The sequence below is a fragment of the Crotalus tigris genome, unplaced genomic scaffold (assembly GCF_016545835.1).
Source record: "Crotalus tigris isolate CLP2741 ecotype Arizona unplaced genomic scaffold, ASM1654583v1 scf7180000023774.461318, whole genome shotgun sequence".
Classification (NCBI taxonomy): domain Eukaryota; kingdom Metazoa; phylum Chordata; class Lepidosauria; order Squamata; family Viperidae; genus Crotalus; species Crotalus tigris.
Genome location: NW_024100176.1, coordinates 110,422 through 134,007, shown reverse-complemented (window position 1 = coordinate 134,007; position 23,586 = coordinate 110,422). Strand labels below are relative to the sequence as shown.

The 23,586-nt window shown below is 42.2% G+C and overlaps 1 protein-coding gene across 14 annotated transcripts in view; it reads right to left on the bottom strand.

The window, feature by feature from the left end:
* Positions 1-23,586, bottom strand: part of INVS (inversin) — a 370,054-nt gene that overhangs the window by 283,005 nt on the left and 63,463 nt on the right. For all 14 annotated transcript variants that reach the window (XR_005553994.1, XR_005553995.1, XR_005553997.1 and 11 more), the window contains one exon: positions 21,794-21,960. Coding sequence is in view for 10 of the 14 variants with exons in the window: in XM_039321647.1 (XP_039177581.1) it covers positions 21,794-21,960 (167 nt within the window). In the remaining 4 variants the exon portion in view is untranslated. The remainder of the gene's footprint in view (positions 1-21,793; positions 21,961-23,586) is intronic.

Here is a 23,586-nt window from a genome sequence, read left to right as displayed (position 1 = left end):
TCTTACGTAATTGATAAGCCAACCATCTACCAGGTTTATTTGCATTACAAAATGTATTATGTCTCTCATACCTCAAATTAGTTGCCATTTGATCTGCTAATAACATATTAAATTGCTCCTTCAACAAAGTAATAGAAACTTTTAACTTATTGTCCATTGGATTTGATATTAAAATCTTTTCCTTACATTTAATCTCATCTTCAAGATCTTTACGTTTCTGGGTCTGTTTACATCTGTGAGCATTGTTCATAGAAATTAAAACCCCTCTCATATATGCTTTACAAGAATCCCATACCATTGGCATCGAAGTACCCTTATTCATATTCCAAGCAAAAAATTCCTTTAAATAACCTTTACATCGCTGTATATTCTCTTCATATCTAAATAAATTCTCATTCAACCTCCAAGTCCTTCTAGTTCTTTCTGCCGATGAAATTTCCAACCATACCGGACTGTGGTCTGAAATTATTCTAGGAAATATCTTGATATTCTTCACCCTAGAAAGGAAATCACTAGTAACCAAGAAAAAATCAATTCTAGAATAAGATTGGTGTCTATCTGAAAAAAAGGTAAAGTCTCTTTCTTGAATATTCTGCTCTCTCCAAATGTCTCTAAGTTCCAAATCATCCTTTAAGTCAAAAAAAACTTTAGGAAGTCTTGCATGGTTAGAAACTTTAAAGGGACCCTTCTTATCTTTACTTGAGTCTAAAACACCATTCCAATCTCCCATCATAATAACTGACTTATAATCCAAAGAAGTTAATTTCTGGTGAATCAACTTATAAAAATGTTTTTGTTGTTGATTGGGAGCATATAAACCAACTAAATGAGTTCTCTTATCATTTATTAGTAAATCAATAATAACATATCTTCCTTGTAAGTCAAAATCAATTAACTTCAGTGAAAGCTCCTTTCTCACATAGATAACTACTCCTCATTTTTTCTGCAAGGCAAGAGCTATAAAATGTATCCCCAGCTGGAGATTAAACAAATATTTTTGATCTTTAGAAATAATATGAGTCTCTTGTAAACAAATAATATCATTTCTGTGTTGTTTCAAATAATGAAAGATTTTCTTTCTCTTCTGTGGTGAGTTAAGCCCATTAACATTCCAGGTTAGAAGCTTTGCCATCCTTGGCAGGATGAAGCCTTTGGAACAAAGCCTCTAGATTTACAGTCAATGATCTCTTTGGCCTTGCTCCTCCCACCGGCTCCGAAATAGACTGTGGTAAACTTCCATCATTTGCCTTTTGTTGTTGTTGCTGTTGTTGTTGTCTTTCTCTACGTTTATAAGCAGCGCGTGTAATTCTCTGATCCCTTGGGTCTTCTGTTATTTGCAAATTCTGTTGCATAACTTCAACCAACAATTCTTCTCCCAAAGATGGCATTGAACCTACAGACAACTGTGCTTCTGCCTTGCTCTCATCTTTCTTTGATCTTGGAGATGGTGGTGGACTTGCTTTTAAAATAGTAACATAAAAATCTCTTGATTTTGAAACTGTATTAAGACGGTATCGTGTACTAGCATAAGTCACCACTATCCCCACAGGTATGTCCCATCTAAATTGAATTTGTCGCTTCTTAAGTTTTTCAGCCAAAAAAGCAAAGTCTTTTCTTTTTCTAAGAATTTTAGAAGGTATTTCCTTTAAAACTATCACATCTTGAGCTGCAATCTGAAATCTTTGTTTATAGAAGGCCTGTATAATTTCATTACGAAGTGATTTTCTCACAAAATAGACCACCACATCTCTTGGTAATTTCCTCTGTTTTGCAACCCACGAATTAACTCTAAAAATCTTTTCAATATCTTTCAACATTTCTTCGGGATCAATTTCCAAAATAGAGGCCAGTTCTGCTGCAATTTCTTCTCTCAAATTCTCCTTAATATTTTCCTTCAGGCCCCTTATTCTCAAAGCATGTTGCATTTCTCTGTATTGTGACATTATAATATCATTCTGTGTGGCATCCACATTTTCTTCTATTTTTTCTACTTTATCTTGTAATATTTCAACATTACCGACCACTTCATCCACCCTGTCGTCAATCTTTTCCACAAGGCTAGCAAGCCCTTGGAGTGCCAAAACAATATCTTTCCTGAGCTCATTACTTTCTTGAGCCAAAAGCTCTGCTGTTTTTTCTAGTGATTTTTCCAAAGTCTTATCTAAGGCATCTTGTAAATCCTGAAGTGTAAGTGCCTGAGGTGGGGGCAAAGGTGGAGAATGTTTAGGTTTGGGTTGTTGTACAGTCTGAGTGACTGGAGAGGCAGTTGAAGTTTTAGAAAGAGAAGGAAGTCCAGGACGTTTTGAAGCCATTTTAAAAAAAGGGAGGGGTTTCCCCCCTTCCCTTTTTCAAAAAATAATAATATAAGAACAAAGGAGAAGAAAAAAACAATTCCCCCTTAAAAAAGGGAATAAGAATTTTTCCCCTTTAAAATAAACCAAGTCTATTACATTGTTAAAACTTTGTTGCCAGTTTAAAAATAGAAAGTAAAAAATAGAAAGTGAAAGTTCTCAAACAAAGAAAATGACAAAGAAGGAGGATTTCTCCGCCATATTTCTTCACTCCAGTTAGAATAGTAACAGGAGTAGATGTTAATTCAAACTGAGTTAGGTTTAAAGTAAAATCATCAATTCTTCTCTTCCTGACCGCTCTATCTGCTTTTGAGTTAACTTATTGTTCCCATCAGATAGCAGCAGTGGAGGCAGCGTCTAGCTTCGTTCTCTTCGGAGAACAAAGGCATCCAAGGAAACGGAGCAACACCCAGACTCTGAGGGAGCTTTCACTTCACCTCCCAGAAAAAAAAACTGGGAAAGCTGCGAGGCTCTACCTCTATCCAGGCAAAAGCTCACCTCCCTCCCTTCACCCGGGAGGGAAGTTTCAAGCCGCAAAACAGCTGATCGTTGCTGTTTTGCCGGCTTTTACGATTTCCTGGGACAGGCAGCTGTCAAACAGCGGCCATCGGCATTGATACAATCACAGGAAGTCGCTCAGTCAATTTGTTAAAGTAGCAACAGGAGAAGAAGTTGATTCTCTCTTGAGTTAAGTTTAAATTAAAATCATCAAATTCTTGTCCTCCTGACCGCTCCGTCTGCTTTTAAATTAACTTACACTTCCCTTCTAAGCAGCATCAGTGGGGGCAGCGTCTGGCTTCGTTCTCCTGCCGGAGAACAAAGGTGTTCAAGGAAGCGGAGTGCACCCAGACTCCGAAGGAGCTCTCACTCTTCGTCTCCCAAGAAAAAATCTCTGGGAGATTAGTGAGGCTCTACTTCTATCTGGGAGAAAGCTCGCCTTCCTCCCTTCGCCAAGGAGGAAGGTTTCAAGCTGCAAAACAGCTGATCGTCGCTGTTTCGCTGGCTTACACTTTCCTGAGATGGGCAGCTGACAAAAAATCCGGCATCGGCGCGGCGCGGCCACCGGAAGCCCTGGCTATGCATTATTGCAATACACTTCACCTCCAATAAAAATATACCTTTCTCAGCAAATGAAGTCAAGGATTGTCTTCTACTTAGAGATTTAAATTTGTGGCAGGTCTGACAATTAGCCACAACTGCAACCTTCAATCCACCCGCAGAATTAACCTATTATGGGGATTTTGCAACATTCACAATCATGCCCAATTCCAGTAAATATCAAGTAACACCACTGCCCCAGTCCCCCAAGAAACAGAGGGAATACCCATTGACAAAGGATCAATGGTCTCTGGGAATCAGGACGCCAAAGGAACCATTGGTGAGGATAACTCTCACCAGAGGATCCAGGACCAAGTCACAATACCCATAAGAACAGTACAGAAAGAGACCCACAAAGCAACCACTGAAAGGGAATTTGACCTCCTCAAACGGAAGTTCTGGCCCATGTCCCCTGGAGCAATCTGACCCCGTGCCCTGACCAGCACTGTCGCCAGAAGCCCCATCTGCCACCCAAGTGCCATCAATCCCCACGGGACCAAACAACAGCCAAATTCTGGAGCTAAAAGTGAGGTTTAATGGGGAAGCCAAGCATCTGAGGTATTTTCTCCCCTAAGCGTGGAATTTCATGGTGTGCTTGTTATAGACCGAACTTCCCAGATAATGAAGCAAAGTGAGGTGCATCACCACAGTGCTAGAGGATGAGGTGGCCAACTGGCTGGTGGCACTCCATGATATTGATGCCGAAGAGCTACATGATTTTGACTGGCTCATGACCACCCTAAAGCGATGGTTCAAGGACCTTCTGACAGATCGAAGGGAGAAGGGAAGTATCAAAATCATCAAGCAAGGCAGTCAATTGGTCATGGCCTACATCCAGAATTTCGGGAGTTGATGAGTAGACTCCTAGACTGGCCCTAAGACATACTCATGGAATGCTTCCATCAAGGTCTGAATCAGGAAGTCTTGATCACTTGTCTATTCTGGGGGTGCCCCAAACCCTGTGGGAATGGTACATCCTGGCTGCGAGTAGAGATCAACCTTGCCATCTTCCATGGGACTGCAGAGGGGGGAGTGGGCAGAACATTGGAGAAGAAAGTGAGCAGGAGAGAATTCAATCCCAACCTATGCCCAGAAGCCTGTTTCTGTTGTGACAGAGAAGGCCATCAGGCAGCCAATTGTTCACACCCACAGCTGGGCCCAGTGACTAAACACACCCTACTGAAAAGAGGGAGGAATACAGCCAAGTCCAAGACCCCAGCCAGATAAGGGAATGAAGTCAAAGGACTTTCTTTATCCTCCAACAAGGAGGAAAATACTCTGTTGAAGAGCCAGAAACCAGTCAGAGAAGACGATGGCAGTGACAGTGATCCACTGATGAATGTGGACTCAAAACCAATAGCGGTGAGGGTGCAACTAAGAGTAGCCTCTTTGGGGCAGAAAGCAGAATTAGTTGTTTACTGGATTCTAGTTTTACCCGATGTCTTATAAGCCCAGCCGAATTCAAGGGCCTTGAAATGCAACTCTGCAGAGTAAAAGTGCCAATGGTTTTCCAACAGATGGCTCATTAGCTGGGTGGGGTCGGGTCCTGCTAGATTTGTAACAGAACCCATAGAGATGAAAATCAGAACTCATGTGGAACCAAATATAGATAAGGCTTTAATTTTAGAGTTGTATGTCTAGAAAAATGGAACCCAGCAGTGGACTGGGCAAGGAAATGCCTAACATTCTCTCAGCCACGCCAGGCCAGAAGTCGGCTTTAGAAATAGAAATTTGCAAGTGTGCTCCCCACAATAATAAAGGGGAGGACATGGGCGAATTATCCTGACCAATGGGGGATGGGGGACCCAGAAGAATATTGATATCTTAAAGCAGACATGTCAAACACAAGGCCCAGGGGCCGGATGCGGCCCGCAAAGTGGTTTCATGTGGCCCGCAAAGCCATCCTGGAAACAGTGAGGGAACAGCCCCCACTGCCTTGGCCCTGGCCCAGGCCAGCCGGGAGCCAATATACAATTTTGTGGTGGCCATCTTGGCACTTGCCCTGGTGGACCATGCCTTGGCACTTGCCCCGGTCCCATCCCTTTCTGCCAGAGACCCTCAGATCTGTCCCACTCCTGCCCAGGCCCCCATAGGCACCCTTGACGTGAATGATGTAGAACTGGCCACACCCACCCAGTAGGCCACACCTTCTCCATCCACACCCACCCAGTAAGCTGCACTCACTCTGGACACACCCAGCAGGTCCCCGCAGGGCAACTGCAATGCTGATGCAGCCCTCAGTGAAATTGAGTTTGACACCCCTGTCTTAAAGAAATACTCACTGAGCGGGAATCAAATCAACTCATTCCTCACTGCCCCACAGATTGCGCAATCAAGATTCTACCTGTGGCTACATTTCCCAAGCCTAAATTATATTCTATGATGCCCAGGGAACTGGATGCAGTCAGAGAATTCACTGATAACAACTTAACTAGAGGGGTCATACAGCCTGCAAAATCCTGCATGGCGGTACCTATATTGTTCTAAATAAAGAAAAAGATGGGTTCCTCAGGCTATGGGTAGACTACAGAGGCCTGAATGGCATTTGTGTGGAAAACATGTATCCATTGTCCCTGGATACATAATACCAAGTGTGGATCAAAGCTGGAAATGAGTGGTAGACTGCTTTCAACTGCCCATTAGATTGTTTTCAATTCCGGGTCCTCTCTTTTGGCCTACAAGGGACACCCACCATGTTTATGCAATTAATTAACAAGTCCTCCACATACATTTAAGGAAGTCCTGGTGTACTTGGTTGATATTTTAATTTATACCGAAACCATGGACAAAAATGTTAAATTGGTGAAGGAAGGCTGTGCTGCAAAAGGTACTAGCAGCACAGTTGCATGTAGAACTTTCCAAATGTGAATTCCACCAATCCATATTGGACTACCTGGGCTACCAGGCCTCCCATGAGGGAGAAGAGATGGACCTTGAAAAGGAACGGGCAGTCCTGGAATGGGAAACATTATGCACCTGAAAGCAGTTACAAAGTTTTCTGGGTTTTGCAAACTTTTACGCACAAGTCATTCTCGCTTTTATTCAGATTGCTTTACCATCAACCAACTTCTTAAAAACTAAAGTGGAGGGTAGGCCTAAACCCAAGACTCTCCTCAAAAGGTCCATGGAGTGCCAGGCAGCTTTTGAGGACCTCAAGACACTATTAACTACTGAGCCAATTCTGAAACAACCAGACCCTGATAAATCTTTCCTCATCCAGGCAGACAAAAGTAACATAGAGGTTCAGGCAGTCCTTCTCCAAAAGGACCCCAAAGGAGGCTTTCAACCATGCACCTACATTTCCAAAAAAACTATTTGATGTGGAGCATAGATTGATAGATTGAGGAAAAGAGGCTTATGCGATGAGATGGGAATTACTCACATGGTGGCATTTCCTAGAAAGGAACAAGGAACCTTCCAAAGTCTGGCCTGATCATAAAAACATAGAAGCACTGAAAATCCCCTGAAAGCTGTCAAATACCCCACTGCTTACTACTCTCCATGCGGATGTAGTGCCATTGAGGACTATTGTTGAGTATGGTTTGCTAGCCAGCTACAGACCCATCTGGTGATGATGTTGTCTATTCCACCTTTTTCTAGCTTACCAAAGAGTAGGCTGTAGTCTACTTTATCAAATGCCTTACTGAAATCTAAGTATACTACATCCATAGTATTTTGCTGGTCAACTAGTTTAGTCACTTTATCAAAGAATGAAATAAGATTGGTTTGGCATGATCTGTTTTTAACAAACCTGTGCTGGCTAATGGTTATGACTTTGTTTGCTTCTAGTTGCTCACAGATCTGTTTTTTGATTATCTTTTCTAGGATCTTCCCAGATATTGATATTAAACTGATTGGTCTGTAGTTTCCTGAATCCATTTTTTCCCTTTCTTTAAGATGGGAATCCCATCAACTCAGTGCTCCAGGATTTTTGAAAGATATGGTGTAGTGGTTCAGAAATAACATCTATCAGCTCCTTCAGAACTCTGGGATGTAGTCTGTCAGGTCACCGTGATTTATATTCGTCCAGGTTGGAAAAGTTTTCTTTTGCCATTTTCCTGCTTATTTTAATTTTTGTTTCTAGTTTGTCTTTTCAAAGTGGTTTTTTATGTTGGGCTGTAGTTTCTTTTTGTGTGAAGACTGATGCAAAGAATGAGTTAAGCAGCTCTGCTTTCTCCCTGTTGTCTGTTATTTCCTTGCCATCCGCTTCTTTAGTGCAGCTACAGTTTCCTTAACTTTTTTCTTGTTGTTAATATGTTGGAAGAAACTTTTTTTATTATCTCTGATTTCTTTTGTAAGTCTTTGTTCGTTCTGAGCCTTTGCTTTCCTGACTTCATCTTTGCATGTTCTGGCTGTCTGTTGATAATCAGCCTTAGTTATGTGCCCTCTTTCCATTTTTAGTATTTGTCCTTTTTGTCTTTCAATTTGTTAAAAAGATCTTTGTGCAGTCATGTTGGTTTCTTCTTGAATTTCTTGTTTTTCTTTTTCAATAGTATTGTGCTGGTCTGGGCTTTTATGATCGCATAAAAACAGTACTCTTGCGTTGTTTTCACCTTTAGGATTTTCATCCATGGAATCTTTCCTAGGTTCTCTCTGAGTTTATTAAAATCAGCTCTTTTGAAGTTTAAAAGACTGGTTGGATTGTTTACTATTGCTAGTGTTTGCATTATATTAAATTCCAGTACGACATGGTCACTTTCATCCAAGGTTTTGGCAACTTCAAATCCCTCTATCGCTTCTTCTCTATTAGTAAGAATTAAGTCCAATATAGCTTTACATCTAGTTCCCTGTTCCACCTTTGCATGACAAAGTTACTCTTTGATATCTTCATAAATGACTTAGATGGAGGACTTGAAGGGGAACTCATTAAATTTGCAGAGACACTAAATTGGCAGGAGTATCCAAAACCCCAGAAGACAACTCAGGATCCAAAAAGATCTTGACAAACTTGAATGGGCCATATCCAACAAAATGAGTTTCAATGTGGAGAAAAGCACAGTTTTATATTTAGTCAGGAAAAATCAAAGGTACAAGTACAGATTAGGCGAGACCTGGCTTAAAAACAGTAACTGTGAGAGGGACCTTGAAGTCCTAGTGGATGATCACTAGACTATGAGCCAGCAGTGTGCAGCAGCAGCCAAAAAAGATAATACAATCCTGGGTTGTATAAACAGAGGTATAGAATCAAGATCACGTGAAGTATTAGTTGTTAGTTGCGAAGTCATGTCTGACCCATCGCAACACATGGACAATGTTCCTCCAGACCTTCCCATCCTCTACCATCTTCTGGAGTCCATTTAAGCTCATGCCTACTGCTTCAGTGACTCCATCCAGCCACCTCATTCTCTGTCATCCCGTTCTTCTATTGCCCTCAATCTTTCCCAGCATTAGCTTCTTCTCCAGTGAGTCCTTCCTTCTCATTAGATGGCCAAAGTATTTGAGTTTCAACTTCATGATCTTCAACTTCAGCCTTCTAAAGACTAGTCAGGGTTGATCTCCTCTAGGATTGACCAGTTTGATCGCCTTGCAGGCCAGGGACTTACAGGAGTGTTCTGCAGCACCATAGTTCAAAGGTCTCAATTCTTTGGCGCTCAGCCTTTCTTATGGTCCAACTTTCACAGCCATACACTGCAACTGCGAAAACCATGGCCGTGACTATATGTACTTTGGTTGGCAGGGTGATGTCTCTGCTTTTTTAGTATGTTGTCTAGATTTGCCATAGTTTTCCTCCCCAGGAGCAAGCATCTTTTAATTTCTTGGCTACAGTCCCCATCTTTGGTGATCTTGGAGCCCACTAGCTTTATTTCTTCCCCATCTATTTGCCAGGAATTGAGAGGGCCGGATGCCATGATCTTGTTTTTCTTAATATTGAGTTTCAAGCCAACTTTTGCACTCTCTTTCTTCACCCGCATCAAGAGGTTCTTTAGTTGCTCTTCATTTTCTGCCATTAGAGTGGTATCATCTGCATATCTTAGGTTGTTGATAGTTCTCCTGGCAATCTTAATTCCAACTTTTGTTTCATCTAGCCCTGCCTTTCTCATGATGTGCTCTGCATATAGGTCAAATAGGCAGGGCGACAGAATACAGCCTTGCCGGACTCCTTTCCCAATTTTGAATCAATCAGTGGTTCCGTGTCCAGTTCTCACTGTTGTTTCTTGACCTGCATATAGGTTTCTCAAGAGACAAATAAGATGGTATGGTACTCCCATCTCTTTAAAAACTTGCCACAATTTGTTGTGATCCACACAATCAAAGGCTTTAGCAGAGAGTTCTGACAAAATGTGATCCACTGAAGAAGGAAATGGCAACCCACTCCAGTATCTTTGCCAGGAAAACTCAATGGACAGTACCAAAAAGGCAAAAAGATATGATGCTGGAAGATGAGCCCCTCAGGTCGGAAGGTGTCCAATATGCTACTGGAGAAAAACAGAGGGCTAGTACTAGTAGCGCCAGAATGAGTGAAGCAACTGGGCCAAAGCCGAAAGGATGCTCAGCTGGGTCATTCCATGTCAAGTGGTCTGGGGGTCCCTGCTCGACCATCATGGATTTTGATGAATTTTTGTGTGAACATGCACACATGTCCTCAATGAACATTGGTAAAGTGTTACATTTGCCGATGCAATACTTGCGGAGATATAGTCATTTGTTTGACCCCATACCGCAGCCTTCTACAGTATGATTCTGAGATTCCAGCAACTTTGAGACATAATATCTCCGGCAATATTTTGTTGAGAGAAATAAAACTTGGCCATTTTGTACAACTTTTGTGCTTTATTAAACAAAATAATAAACACATTCTCATGAGCAATTTCCATCTAGATAATTTGGAGCAAAGTTGGCCGAAAATATTGCGGCTCAAAAAAAAGTTTAAAGTTTGACTTCCGGTTCTGGTACGCGGTGACGCCGGTCACGTCTGGGGACTTCTCTCCAGTCTGGCCAGGTTTTCTGCATCGGTAGATCCCTTAGGGCAGTGGTTCTCAACCTTCCTAATGCCGCGACCCTTTAATACAGTTCCTCATTCATGGTGACCCCCAACCATAAAATTATTTTCGTTGCTACTTCATAACTGTAATTTTGCTACTGTTATGAATCGTAATGTAAATATCTGATATGCAGGATGTATTTTCATTGTTACAAATTGAACATAATTAAAGCATAGTGATTAATCACAAAAACAATATACCAATGCTCGCTGGAGAAGCTTACTCTTCCTTGCTCTAAAATGTTGGGAGGGAGGTAAGGGGAAGGAAGGAAGATTGAAGGGGAAAGGAAGGAGATGGAGAAGGAAGGAGATTGAAGAGGAAAGGAAGGAAGAAAAGAGAAAGAGATTGAAGGGGAAGGGATGGAGAAGGAAGGAAGGAAGGAAGATTGAAGGGGAAAGGAAGGAAATGAAGAAGGAAGGAAGGAAGATTGAAGGGGAAAGGAGATGGAGAAGGAGATTGAAGGGGGAAGGAAGGAAGGAAGGAAGGAAGGAAGGAAGGAAGAAAGGAAGGAAGGAAGGAAGGAAGGAAGGAGAGATTGAAGGGGAAGGGATGGAGACGGAAGGAAGGAAGATTGAAGGGGAAAGGAAGAAGATGGAGAAGGAAGGAAATTGAAGGGGGAAGGAAGGAAGGAAGGAAGGAAGGAAGGAAGGAAGGAAGGAAGGAAGGAAGGAAGGAAGGAGAGATTGAAGGGGAAGGGAAGGAGATGGAAGGAAGGAAGGAAGGAAGGAAGGAGTTATCTTTGGAGAGTCATGTTTTCCTAGATGGTAATGAACTGCAACTCCCAGCATTCCCCACTCCTCCATAGTGCTTTTTTAGGGCTGCTGGGGATGGTAGTCCAGTAAGGTCTGAAGACACACACAGATGCCCTAGCAGGGAAAATTGGCCAGGTAATTGCTGTGGCTTTACTTGGAGGCATTCTGCAGCTCCTGAAAATCACTTTAACCAATTGTCCCTTGTTCAGCAAAGGCAACAAGTAATAAAACAAGCAACAGATACCGGTAATAAAATAGCCCAAATTGTCCTTTCCAACGCAGATGAAAAGAACCAGGGAGAGGGAAATCGCATCTGCCTCTTTGACCACCGGGAGGAGAAGCGGTAAGAAAAGCGCGGCATTTCAGCTTGGGCACACAGCCTTGCCTGCAGGCACTGCCAAGGACATACAAGCAGCTTCGCACAATTGCCTGGGGAGGGGAGGCTCTTGTGGAGAGCCTGGCGGAGAGCCAAGCGGTGTCACCTCTGGGGCCTTGGAAGCTGCACGGAGTAGCCGCACCCTCGGAGCCACCGGCCATCCTCTCGCGCCCACCAACCTGGAGCCCTCATCCCGGCAACTCTTGCCCTCTCCCAGCCGTCCCCGGGACCTGCCCACCTGTCCAGCCTCCTAAGCGCCATTGCAGCGGCGGGGTCGCGGGAGCCCCTTTCCACGCCGCGCAGCCCTTCACCACCAAACCCTTCCCCGACTTGTTGCACATGAGAGGGGTGTGGCCGGAGTGTCAGCTCCTGCTTGGAAGGCACCGCTTCTTCCCACCCAGCCGGCTGGTCTCCAACGCAGAGGCGGGCATTGCCGCCGCCTCGCTCTCTTCCCCGCTGCCTGGCTGCTTCCGAGGCCCGGAGCCTGGCGAGCCGGGAAGGAGCTGCTCCTGCCTGCCAGCCCCAGGGACGCGCCTGGTGCCAGAGGGCTGAGGTGGCCTCTGACAGTGAGGGAGGCAGGCCGGGTGGCGCAGGGGAGGCTCCAGCGCGGCGCGGAGCATGGCCGGGAGTGGAGCGCGGCCGGACAATCAAGAGGCATGGGGACCGGCTCGGCGCTGCAGCTCAGTTCAGCCAGCAGCAGCAGCAGCAGCGGAGCAGCCCACCGGCAGTGCCAGCAGCGGCCCAGACATGGCTCGGCCCACGCAGCTGAGCCCGCCCGGGGTGATGTTGGGGGTGTGCATGATGGCACTGCGGTGGCAGGAGCAGGTGCTGTCAGAGAAGGGCACCCTGGAGGCAGAGGAGCCGGAGGAGGAGGAGGAGGGCGGTGGTGGCGGCCGTACAGAGGAGCAGTTTCTTGGTTCCTAACACCATCGGAAATATGTGTTTTCCGATGGTCTTAGGCGATCCCTGTGAAAGTGTCGTTCCACCCCCAAAAGGGTCGCGACCCGTAGGTTGAGAACCGCTAGGGGTCAAAAGTCACCCTGGAGGGGTGACTACCGAGAAGGAGGCTTGCTGGTGACTGCGGGAGAGCCGCAGCTTCTCCCGTGGCTCCAGCTATTTCTTTAGGGCTGACGGAGCAATGATCATCCTGCAAGATGGCCTATTATCCTACTACACCAGCTGAAGTCACAATTACAGCTAAGCATAATTAGACCCACCGCGGAGGATCCGGGTGAGACCCTTTTTGCCCCTCTCTTTTCCCTATTTTGGTTTTTTTTTTACTGCCTGTAAAAACTTGGTTGGAATTATTTCCCTGTTTGGAAAAAGCAGCTTCTGTTTGTGTGGGAAGAAAGGCGCTGAGAACAAAGAATCCTTAAAGACTACATTTTATTTTTATTTATTTTGGGATAAGAAAAAAATGCTTTTTCGAATTGTATTAATAGTTAATATTGGAAGATTATTTCTTCCTCCATTCTTTCCTTTAAAAGATAGAAAAAAAGGGGGGGAATGGTGTCTGGAAAAGTTTTTTTATTTACTGAGGAAATTAATATTGCAACTGTGGAGTAGTCTTTGGAGAGAAGGAGCTGACCTTCAAACTAATCCTGGAAAAGATAACCTGATGCAACTGTGGGAACTGAGGGGGTGGACACTGTTTAATTACAGCTTTCATGAAATAAAAAAAATAAAGAAAGGATTTTCTTTATCCACTTTTAAAATGGAGAAACTTCACTCTTACTTAAATTGCAAGTTTATATTGGAAAAGATTTACAAGGTTACTGAAGAAATATGTGCTATAAGGAAAGGGATTATTACAGAATGAAGAGTCAACTCTACCCAAAACTCTCAAATTGACTTTCAGATTACATCTGTTTATTCTACAAACCAAAATTTACCAGAAGAGGAATTAAGGGAGATTAAAGAGGAATTTGCTACAACGAAAGAGATTATTACAGAACTAAGAACCAGAAATTCCTCCTTAAATCCTAAAAGTGACTTTCTGACTATATCTGACTATTCTACAAACCAAAATACACTAAAAGATGACTTCATGGAGGATACAGAGGAACTTATTTCAAGCATCTTATCTATATTTTTGAGGATCAGAAAAAGCAAAGACTGAGATTTGAACCTTTAAAGCACCAAGGCTTCAAAAATAAGAGAAACAGAGGTCCAATGAAGAGGATAGGAGGCTTATTACTGCCTCAAATGGCATCACAAGCAACAAAGAGAGACCCATCGGTTGGAAGGGAAGCATTATTGAAACCTGCCTGGCAAAAAAGAAGCCCAGAATAAGACTGAAAATAGAAACTTAAAATTATATATAATGGATTTAAGGCGTTTTAGAATTATGGACTGATCTAAGGATTAAGCTCTTGTGTTAGAAATAAGAAAAATGGGTGATTATTAGAATATATATATTAAATAAAGTAAGAATGTATGTTTTGGAATAATAGACTTATATGTATGAAAATTATTATATAATGGAATGAAGAAAACTGAAGAGGTGTTCTAGATCAGGATTGAATTAATAATGAATTGAATATTATTTTAATAAGATGATGTGTTTATCTGAGAATATGGATGTTATTAGGTCTGATAACTAATTGGATGAAATTAGAACCTTGTCTAATGGATTTAAATGATTTAAGGTTGAGATTATTTTGTTAGCCTAAGAAACTGATTGATTGATAGATTAGATATGTATAGGATAGATTAATATTTTATTTTAACTGGGAGACAGTAGTGGAAGGAACAATAAATAAGATTTATGATGAAATTAAAGAATTAGGATAGATTTGGAAGCGATACCTGAACTGATAATGTGCTTATTTAAAGTTAAATTTGATTATGGTCTTGTAATTGCATAAAACTGTAAAACAGGTTGAGGATTAATAGAAATTTAAGTTAGAAATAGACTATTTTAATTATATAAGCTATTTGAGGGAAATAGAGAGGGAATATTTGATGTATTGATTAAGTTATCTACATATGTTTTGGTTTTGGATTTTTGATTATCCCAACACCACGGTGTGTCTTGAGCACTTTGTATTAAAATTTAAAAAATCAATAAAATTTGTTTTTTTAAAAAAAAGTTTAAAGTTTGGCTTTTTATATCTCTGGAAGGAAAGTTATGATAAATGTGAAACTTTGCATGTAATAACTTAGCAACACTTTTCAAATATAAAATTTCATTCTCCTACTGCTTTCCAATAGTTTACAAATTGAGTGTAAAGTTGACATTTTTTGTAAAAACACCAAAATAGGTATTTTCAGTCTGCTTTTACAAAAAAAGACCTTCTGGAAACTCTGTTAAATCATTCTCATTAGAAAGAGCATGTTTCAAACCCCCTAAAAAAGTGGGGTTGCTTTTTCATTGCTGATGTACAAAGCCCTAAAAATAGGGGCAAAGTTGAGGATATTGCTATGGCAATGTCATATGTATTCTATTATTTTTTTGTCTTGTTTGTTTTATAGAGACATCATTACTACTATTATATTGCGTTGGTCCATGGTGACATTGTCACTACCAGTTCAGGCACTTGAACCAGCAACCCTATTGCCATAGGGGGCACGCCCAATAGCCGTGCAACACCAGCCACGGGTGGGTTTCCCTCAAAGAAATGGAGTAGCCTTCACAGTCAATAAAAGAGTAGGAAAAGCAATATTGGGATACAATCCCCAAAATGACAGAAAGATCTCAGTATGAATCCAAGGCAAACCATTCAATATCACAGTAGTCCACGTCTATGCCCCAACCACTGATGCTGAAGAGGATGAAACTGACCGGTTCTATGAATCCCTATAGGACCTTATAGAATCAATACCAAAAAATTATGTTCTTATCATCATGGGGGATTGGAATGCTAAAGTAGGAAGCCGAAAAATAAATGGAATAACAGGCAAGTTTGGCCTTGGAGTACAAAATGAAGCAGGGCACAGGCTGATAGAATTTTGTCAAGAAAATACAAGGGTCATAGCAAACACTCTTTTCTAACAACCCAAGAGATGGCTCTACACATGGACATCACCAGATGGTCAATACAGAAATCAGATTGACTAGATTGACTCCAAAGATGGAGAAGCTCTATATAGTCAGTAAAAACAAGACCAGGAACTGACTGTGGCTCAGATCATGAGCTTCTTGTTGCAAAATGTAGGCTTAAATTGAAGAAAGTAGAGAAAAACAGTAGGCCATTCAGGTATGAACTAAATCATATCTCTGATGAATATACAATAGAGGTGACAAATAGATTTAAGGAATTAGATCTGATAGACAGAGTGCCTGAAGAACTATGGGTGGAGGTTTGCAACATTGTACAAGAGGTAGCAACTAAAACCATCCCAAAGAAAAAGAAATGCAAGAAAGCAAAATGGCTGAATGAGGAAGCTTTGCAAATAGCTGAGGAAAGAAGGCAAGGGAGAAAGATACACCCAATTGAATGCAGAATTCTAGAGAATAGCTAGAAGAGATAAGAATGCCCTCTTAAATGAACAGTGCAAAGAAATAGAAGAAAACAATAGAATAGAGAGAACCAGAGATCTCTTCAAGAAAATTAGATATATGAAGGGAACGTTTCATGCAAAGATGGGCATGATAAAGGAACAAAATGGCAGGGACCTAACAGAGGCAGAAGAGATTAAGAAGAGGTGGCATAATAACACAGAAGAACTATACAAGAACGAGCTTAATGTCCCTGATAACCACAATGGGGTGGTCACTGACCTCGAGCCAGACATCCTAGAATGTGAAGTGAAATGGGCCTTAGGACATCTGAGCAACAACAAAGCTAGTGGAGGTGACAGTATTCCAGCTGAGCTATTCAAAATCTTAAAAGACGATGCAGTAAAAATGCTACACTCAACTTGTCAGCAAATTTGGAAAACTCAACAGTGGCCACAGGATTGGAAAAAGTCAGCTTACATTTCAATTCCAAAGAAAGGCAATGCCAAAGAATGTTCAAACTATTGCACCATTGCCTCATTTCACATGCAAGTAAAGTTAAGCTTAAAATTCTACAAGCTAGACTCCAACAGTATGTGGATTGAGAACTTCCAGAAGTACTGGCAGAATTTCAAAGAGGCAGAGGAACTAGAGATCAAATTGCCAACATACGCTGAATCATGGAGAAAGCTAGGGAGTTCCAGAAAAACATCTACTTCTGCTTCATTGACTATACTAAAGCCTTTGATTGTGTGGATCACAACAAATTGTGGCAAGTTCTTAAAGAGATGGGAGTACCAGACCATCTCATTTGTCTCTTGAGAAACCTATATGCAGGTCAAGAAACAACAGTGAGAACTGGACACGGAACCACTGATTGATTCAAAATTGGGAAAGGAGTCCGGCAAGGCTGTATTCTGTCGCCCTGCCTATTTGACCTATATGCAGAGCACATCATGAGAAAGGCAGGGCTAGATGAATCAAAAGTTGGAATTAAGATTGCCGGGAGAAATATCAACAACCTAAGATATGCAGATGATACCACTCTAATGGCAGAAAGTGAAGAGGAACTAAAGAGCCTCTTGATGCGGGTGAAGAAGGAGAGTGCAAAAGTTGGCTTGAAACTCAACATTAAGAAAACAAGATCATGGCATCCAGCCTTCTCAATTCCTGGCAAATAGATGGGGAAGAAATGAAGGTAGTGACAGATTTTATCTTCCTGGGTCACCAAATATGGGGACTGCAGCCAAGAAATTAAAAGATGCTTGCTCCTGGGGAGGAAAGCTATGGCAAATCTAGACAGCATACTAAAAAGCAGAGACATCATCCTGACAACAAAAGTACATATAGTCAAGGCCATGGTTTCCCTAGTTGCAATGTATGGCTGTGAAAGTTGGACCATAAGAAAGGCTGAGCGCCAAAGAATTGAGGCCTTTGAACTATGGTGCTGGAGAAGACTCCTGCGAATCCCCTGGACTGCAAAGCGATCAAACCAGTCAGTCCTAGAGGAGATCAACCCTGACTGCTCTTTAGAAGGCCAGATCCTGAAGTTGAAACTCAAGTACTTTGGCCACCTAATGAGAAGGACTCACTGGGAAGAGCCTAATACTGGGAAAGATTGAGAGCAATAGAAGAAGGGGACGACAGAGAATGAGGTGGCTGGATGGAGTCACTGAAGCAGTAGGCATGAGCTTAAATAGACTCCAGAAGATGGTAGAGGACAGAAAGGCCTGGAGGAACGTTGTCCATGGGGTCACAATAGGTTGGACACGACTTCACAACTAACAACATTCCTTGTCTGGCCTTCATGCTTTGGAAAATAAATTGACCCCCTCCTCTCTGTGACAGCCCCTCAAAAATTGGAACACTGCTATCATGTCTCCGCTGGTCCGTCTCTTTACTAGACTAGTCATGCCCACTTCCTGTAACTGTTCTTCGTACATTTTAGCCTCCAGTCTCCTAATCATCCTTGTTCCTCTTCTCTGCACTCTCTCCAGAGTCTCAACATCTTTTTTATAGTGTGGAAACCAAAATTGATTGCAGTGTTCTAGGTGCGGCCTTATTAAGGCTTTATAGGAAACATATCAAACACAAGGCCCGTGGGTCGGATCCGGCCCGTGATTGGCCAATATTTGGCCCCAGGAATACCCCGGAGATGGGAGGGACTGCCCCCACCACCCTGGCCAGCCTGGCGGATTCCAAGGTTCACGCACAGGAGTGGTGAGCACAAGGGGGCCGACGGCATCCAGCAGCAGGGACTGCATAGTCTACTATGAATACTGGGCACTGGCAGCATGCGGAGTCGGTGGGGCACGTGATGTGGACCATGGGACACACCTATTCTGTCCCATATTTTTGAGAGCAGGTTGCCACTGGTCATCTCCTCAGCCCCATCAAGGGTCTTGCCCTTGGCCCGCTGGTGGAGTGCATTCCCTTATGCACCTTGGTACCTGCCATGGTTGCCAGCCACTTGCGCAGGTCTGTTAGGCTGCCACTCATAGCTACAGGCCCACCAAACATGAAGGAGGCGAAGTGGTTGGCTAGGAAGGCCCAAATAGAAGTGGTAGAGCATGCCCAAGGCCAACAGGCAAAAGGCCACCCCAAGTAGGGAAAGCCGGATCCCTATTGGCATCATGGCTGCTCAGGCAGCAGAGATGGGAGGAGGCACACAATCCTAGCTGAGACTGGGGGACCATGTGCCAATGGGGATCTGGTTTTCCCCGCCTGGGGTGGCCTTTTGCTTGCTGGCCCTGGACATGCTCTATCATCTCTACTCGAGCTTGCTAGCCAGCCATTTCGCCTCCTTTGTGCTGGGTGGGCCAGGTCCTTTAGGTGGTGGCAGCACTCTAATGGACTTGCAGGAGCTGCTGGTGGTGCCGGCCTGAGACGGGGCCAAGGTGCATTGGGTACACGAGGGGAACAAGCTCCATGCGCGGGCCAAGGGCAAGATCTGTGAGGGAGCTGAGGAGATGACCAGCAATGACCTGCTCTCCAACCACAAGCAAAAACAAATGGGATGGAGTAGGCGCACCAAGCGGTCTGCATCACGCACCTCCCCCTCCCCTATTCTGCCTGCTGCTGGAGGGCTGGCCCAGTATTTGCAGTGGGCTGTGGAGCCCCAAAGTGCGCTGGTCAAGAGGCTGGCAGGCTGTGGCTGCTGATGGACACCATCAACCCCCATGCACTCATTGGCTTCTGTGTGCGGGGGCCGATGGTGTCAGGCAACAGCTGTCCCGACCTCTGCCATGCCTTGCCCGTGGCAATGGCACCCCCACCCTGCTCCCTGCCTTGCTGCACCCTGCAGGATAATCCTCCTGCCACCACCCCACCCACCAGAGACCCCCTGGATCTCCCCTAACCCTGCACGGCCCCCACATGCTTCCCCCTATGAGCAACATTGAGATGGCCATGGCCACGTGGCTAAAACCACCCAGTCTGCCATGACAACTGTAGCCACGCCCACCCAATGGGCCACGCCCTCCCCCCCATGAGGGCATCACAATGCTGATGCGGCCTCAATGAAATTATAGAGCGGTATTAGTACCACACGTAACCTTCATTGAATTCCTCTTTTAATGCAACGTAGGAATGCATTGGCTTTTTTAGCTGCCTCCACATATTATTAGCTCATGTTTAATTGATTGTCCACTAAGACTCCAAGATCCCTCTCACAACTGCTGCTATTATGCCTGGTTTCACCCAATCTATATATGTACTTTCAATTTTTCTTGCCTAAATGTAAGACTTTACTTTTCTCTACGTTGAATTTCATTTTGTTAGAGAGGGCCCAGTGTTAATCTAAATAACAGAAATGATGCAGAATTCTAGATATATTTCATATTAATGCATGAGAGTAATTTTTCTGTAAGGAGTATGCATTTGCAAACAATTAATGGAATATTTTATTTATTATTTATGGGGTATTTTTCATTCTTATGATTATTGCTATCTATTCATTGAATCTTTCACATTTATAATTCTTATCAGAGTAATTAAATGGCTTTTTACTGAAGATATAAATAACCAATCTGAATGATATTCAGCTGATAAGATAATTATATAGAGAAACATACATCAACATGGATGTATATATTTTTTAAAAGGTCACAGCATATATTTGCTGATTTTATTTTCTCTGTTACGTTCTCAGAAGCTTCTGCTGGATTATACCCTCAAGCTGTGAAAGATATAATTCACTTCCTTTTTAGTATGAATAATACTGACATTTGACAGCTACCCAGATCTGATAGGGTTACACAACAGCCCATCCTTCCTATTCTCAATCCAATTAGACTTGTAATCTTCTAGATGAAAGGCCCACTCATGTTCCTCATGACTACTACGACAGCTATTGATTATTTGTCACTGCAGCTAACATCTTTCTAGAAGCCACTCTGACAGAAGCAAACCTCCCAAATTAGACAGCATGTTATCTGCCCTAGAGGCCAAATGGCACAACAAGTAAAGGCTAATAAATGGTATAAAAATGAACAAATCATAACATTATGACAGTTTGATCATTGCTAACAATTTTGCTGCCGAAACTTGACACTTTTTGGATCTGTTCCTTCTGTTATCTCTTCAAAATGTGCTCCAACTTTGATTAAATTAAAAGCCAAAAAAATTAAGGCATTTGACCACCATGGGTAAGCTAAGATGGATGTACTGTCTATACAAACATTCCAGACATGCAAAACTGATGTCTCATTTCTCCACTAGGTTGCACTCATATCCCTCAGCTCAAAAAGAAGCTGATAAAATTAACTTTCCAATTAACTGCTTATTGCAAATAGCAGAATATTTAAAAACATAAAATGTATGCTCCAATAATTACATGTGTCATGTTAAAAATTTTCTGCATTAAAAACACTTCTGTAAAGGCACAAGCAAAGGATTTATATCAAAACTGTGATAGAGAAATCTAAAGTAATCAAAGAAATAGTAACTATTTCAAGTTATATTGTTATTCCTGTATTCTTTTTTCAGTGTTTAGCAGTGTATCTGTGATGATTTTCAGGTGGGCCTGCACTAATCTTTAAAAGGTCTTCATAATTACAGATGTCAGAGTGATTGGTCTGTAGTCATTCAGCTCCCTAATATGAATGGAAAAAACTCACACAGGGCATAAAAGGATTGCAATTAATGAATAGTGTCTCTAAGTCCACATCACAAAATGTCTTTAGTGTAGTACCATTTTTACACCATCTATTGTACTAATTATCCTTTAAAATTAATGACATTTATAGTTTATGAAAGGCAATTTTGAATGTTAAAAACTTCTTTAAAAAGCATACAAGTACAAAAAAATCCACTGTGCTATTCAGCTTCCCCATTTTTTCCACTCAATTCTTAATAATACTTTCCTCCAGCAAATGTATTAACATGTGAAATATAGTAGTTACTTTCACTAATCTGGACTTTAAGGTCTTATTAATATAACCTGAGATAGATCAGCATTGTTAGTAGCTGCATCACATACTGGCTTAGATTCCACCCGCACCTCCATTCCAGTCACATATATTACTTATAGCAAGGGGGCTCTCATCTGTAATCCCTCAAATTAATTTGCTCATTACCAAAGAACTGTTGAATATTTATATTAATTTTGAACAACTCCTTGCTAAAGCCTTCTATTTTTAAATATTTTATTTAATTCCAAGAATAATTTGTCTTAGGGTAATAAAGAAGACAAAGGATGACGTTCATCTGAGAAATACAGATAAGGTTATCTTAGATACACAGAACTTCTGATTCCAATATGCACATCCAAGTTTTTAAAATTATTTAGTTACCTTTTGTGCAGCAAGATGGAGAGCTGTCCTCTGACTATGGTCGGCTTTATCAACATCTGTTCCTGTCTTCAATAAAGCCTCAGCACAATCTAGCCTATCAGCCAAGATGCAATACATGAGAGGAGTTCTTCCAAACTGGTCCTCTTTATCTTTCAGATCAGGATTGCCTAAGAATGTAAGCAATATCGTTAGGTTTTATACAGGCTTGCATGAACAGTATGCATATAACTTATGAAAAAAATATATGACTGAATGGCATATTTTAACAGGAAATGCTATCCTAGTAATTCAACATCAATAGACATGCGATGTCAGAATCCAATTATATTTCATCTTTAATTATCAAATATAGAAACTCCCAATTCTGCCTTCTCTGGATTCTGCCATAAGAGGGAGAGAAGGGGGAGAACAAAGGGGCTTTATGGCCCTCACTTCCTTCAGTATACTTCTAAGGAGTTGAATGCTGAATGTGTGTTTATTGTAACCTCAAAGCGTTAGCACCAAAGAACCTTACCATAACAAAGAAGGGTATTTGCCTTTCATGTAGTTTATCTGAAGTCTCCATCCAGACGGAAGAAAGAAAAAAGGGGGTGGAATTGTGATACCTGAAACTATCACTGGAAGGGGGGTTGATTGGGTGGGACTACTGGGGAACCCCTTAAAACCTTGAATGGGAGGGCTTGGACCCCAAGTCCTGTCTAGCACCCCTGCAACCACTTCTTCTTAATAAAGGATTCCTGTTGGAAGAATTATTCCAAGAGTTCTGTCTTCTTAAGATGCAAAGTGGGGTGGGTCCTTACATGCATATTAGTAAGATATTAGGAATGGTTTCATTAAGAAGACATTTTACAAATGTAAAGCTAGAATTCCTGGCAATGATTTACTTAATGTTATTTAAGGAGGCCAACAGAAGCAATCCTTTAAATTCCACAGGTATATATCTATCAATCAAATTTTACCAATAAGGAAATATGATAAAATCCATATTCTGAAATTGTTCTTGTGAAATAGCTGCCTAGAGTAGGAAGAAGAGCTAATAAGAAGTTAATATAAATGGTTATGAGGCCTACTCTATGCATGCGGACTTAGCCAGCAATAAAGACTTAGGCAAAACTACTATGTTTTGAATACAGGAACAATTACTGTATGTTATGTGATTTGCTCCCCTGTGCCTCTCTGAACAGAACCGGAAAATAAAGATTTTGCTTATTTGCTATGATATTGAACATTAGCTTTTGTCAGAACCCTATTATTTGGAGAGGGTGCTTTATTCTTTATTCCTGTGGGTTCTGCTATACTCCTGGGGGGAGGGGGGGAAGCCATGGGTGCTACGATGTATCTTCTTTGCTTAACTGTAGCTGCCACAATGTATCCTCTCCACTTTCCTCTATCTGCTTGCTCTTTGAACTATTTCCCTTGATACCAGCCTGGGGAAAGAATGGAATGTACCTCTGGCCATCTGGCTTATCTCTAGTTGTGGAAGAAGAGGTGCGAAGACCTAATGGCCTGACAATCTTGGGAACTGCATCATATCGTTCCCCATTCCCACAGCGGATTCACACCTGGAGATTGGCTCATTTGAACTGACCGGATGGACTATTGGGGTAGGGTTTTGCTAGTAGCTCCTTTAACCTATTGATTCGTGCAGGAAACCCTCAAATCCTGCCTTCTATGCCTGCTGTCAATTTCTCCTAATAAAAGTTCCTTTTGGAATGAAGATGTTCCAAGAGTTTTGCTTTCTTAGGAGGGGGGCTTGAGGCGAGTCCTTACAGCTCTATTTGGGAACAATAAGA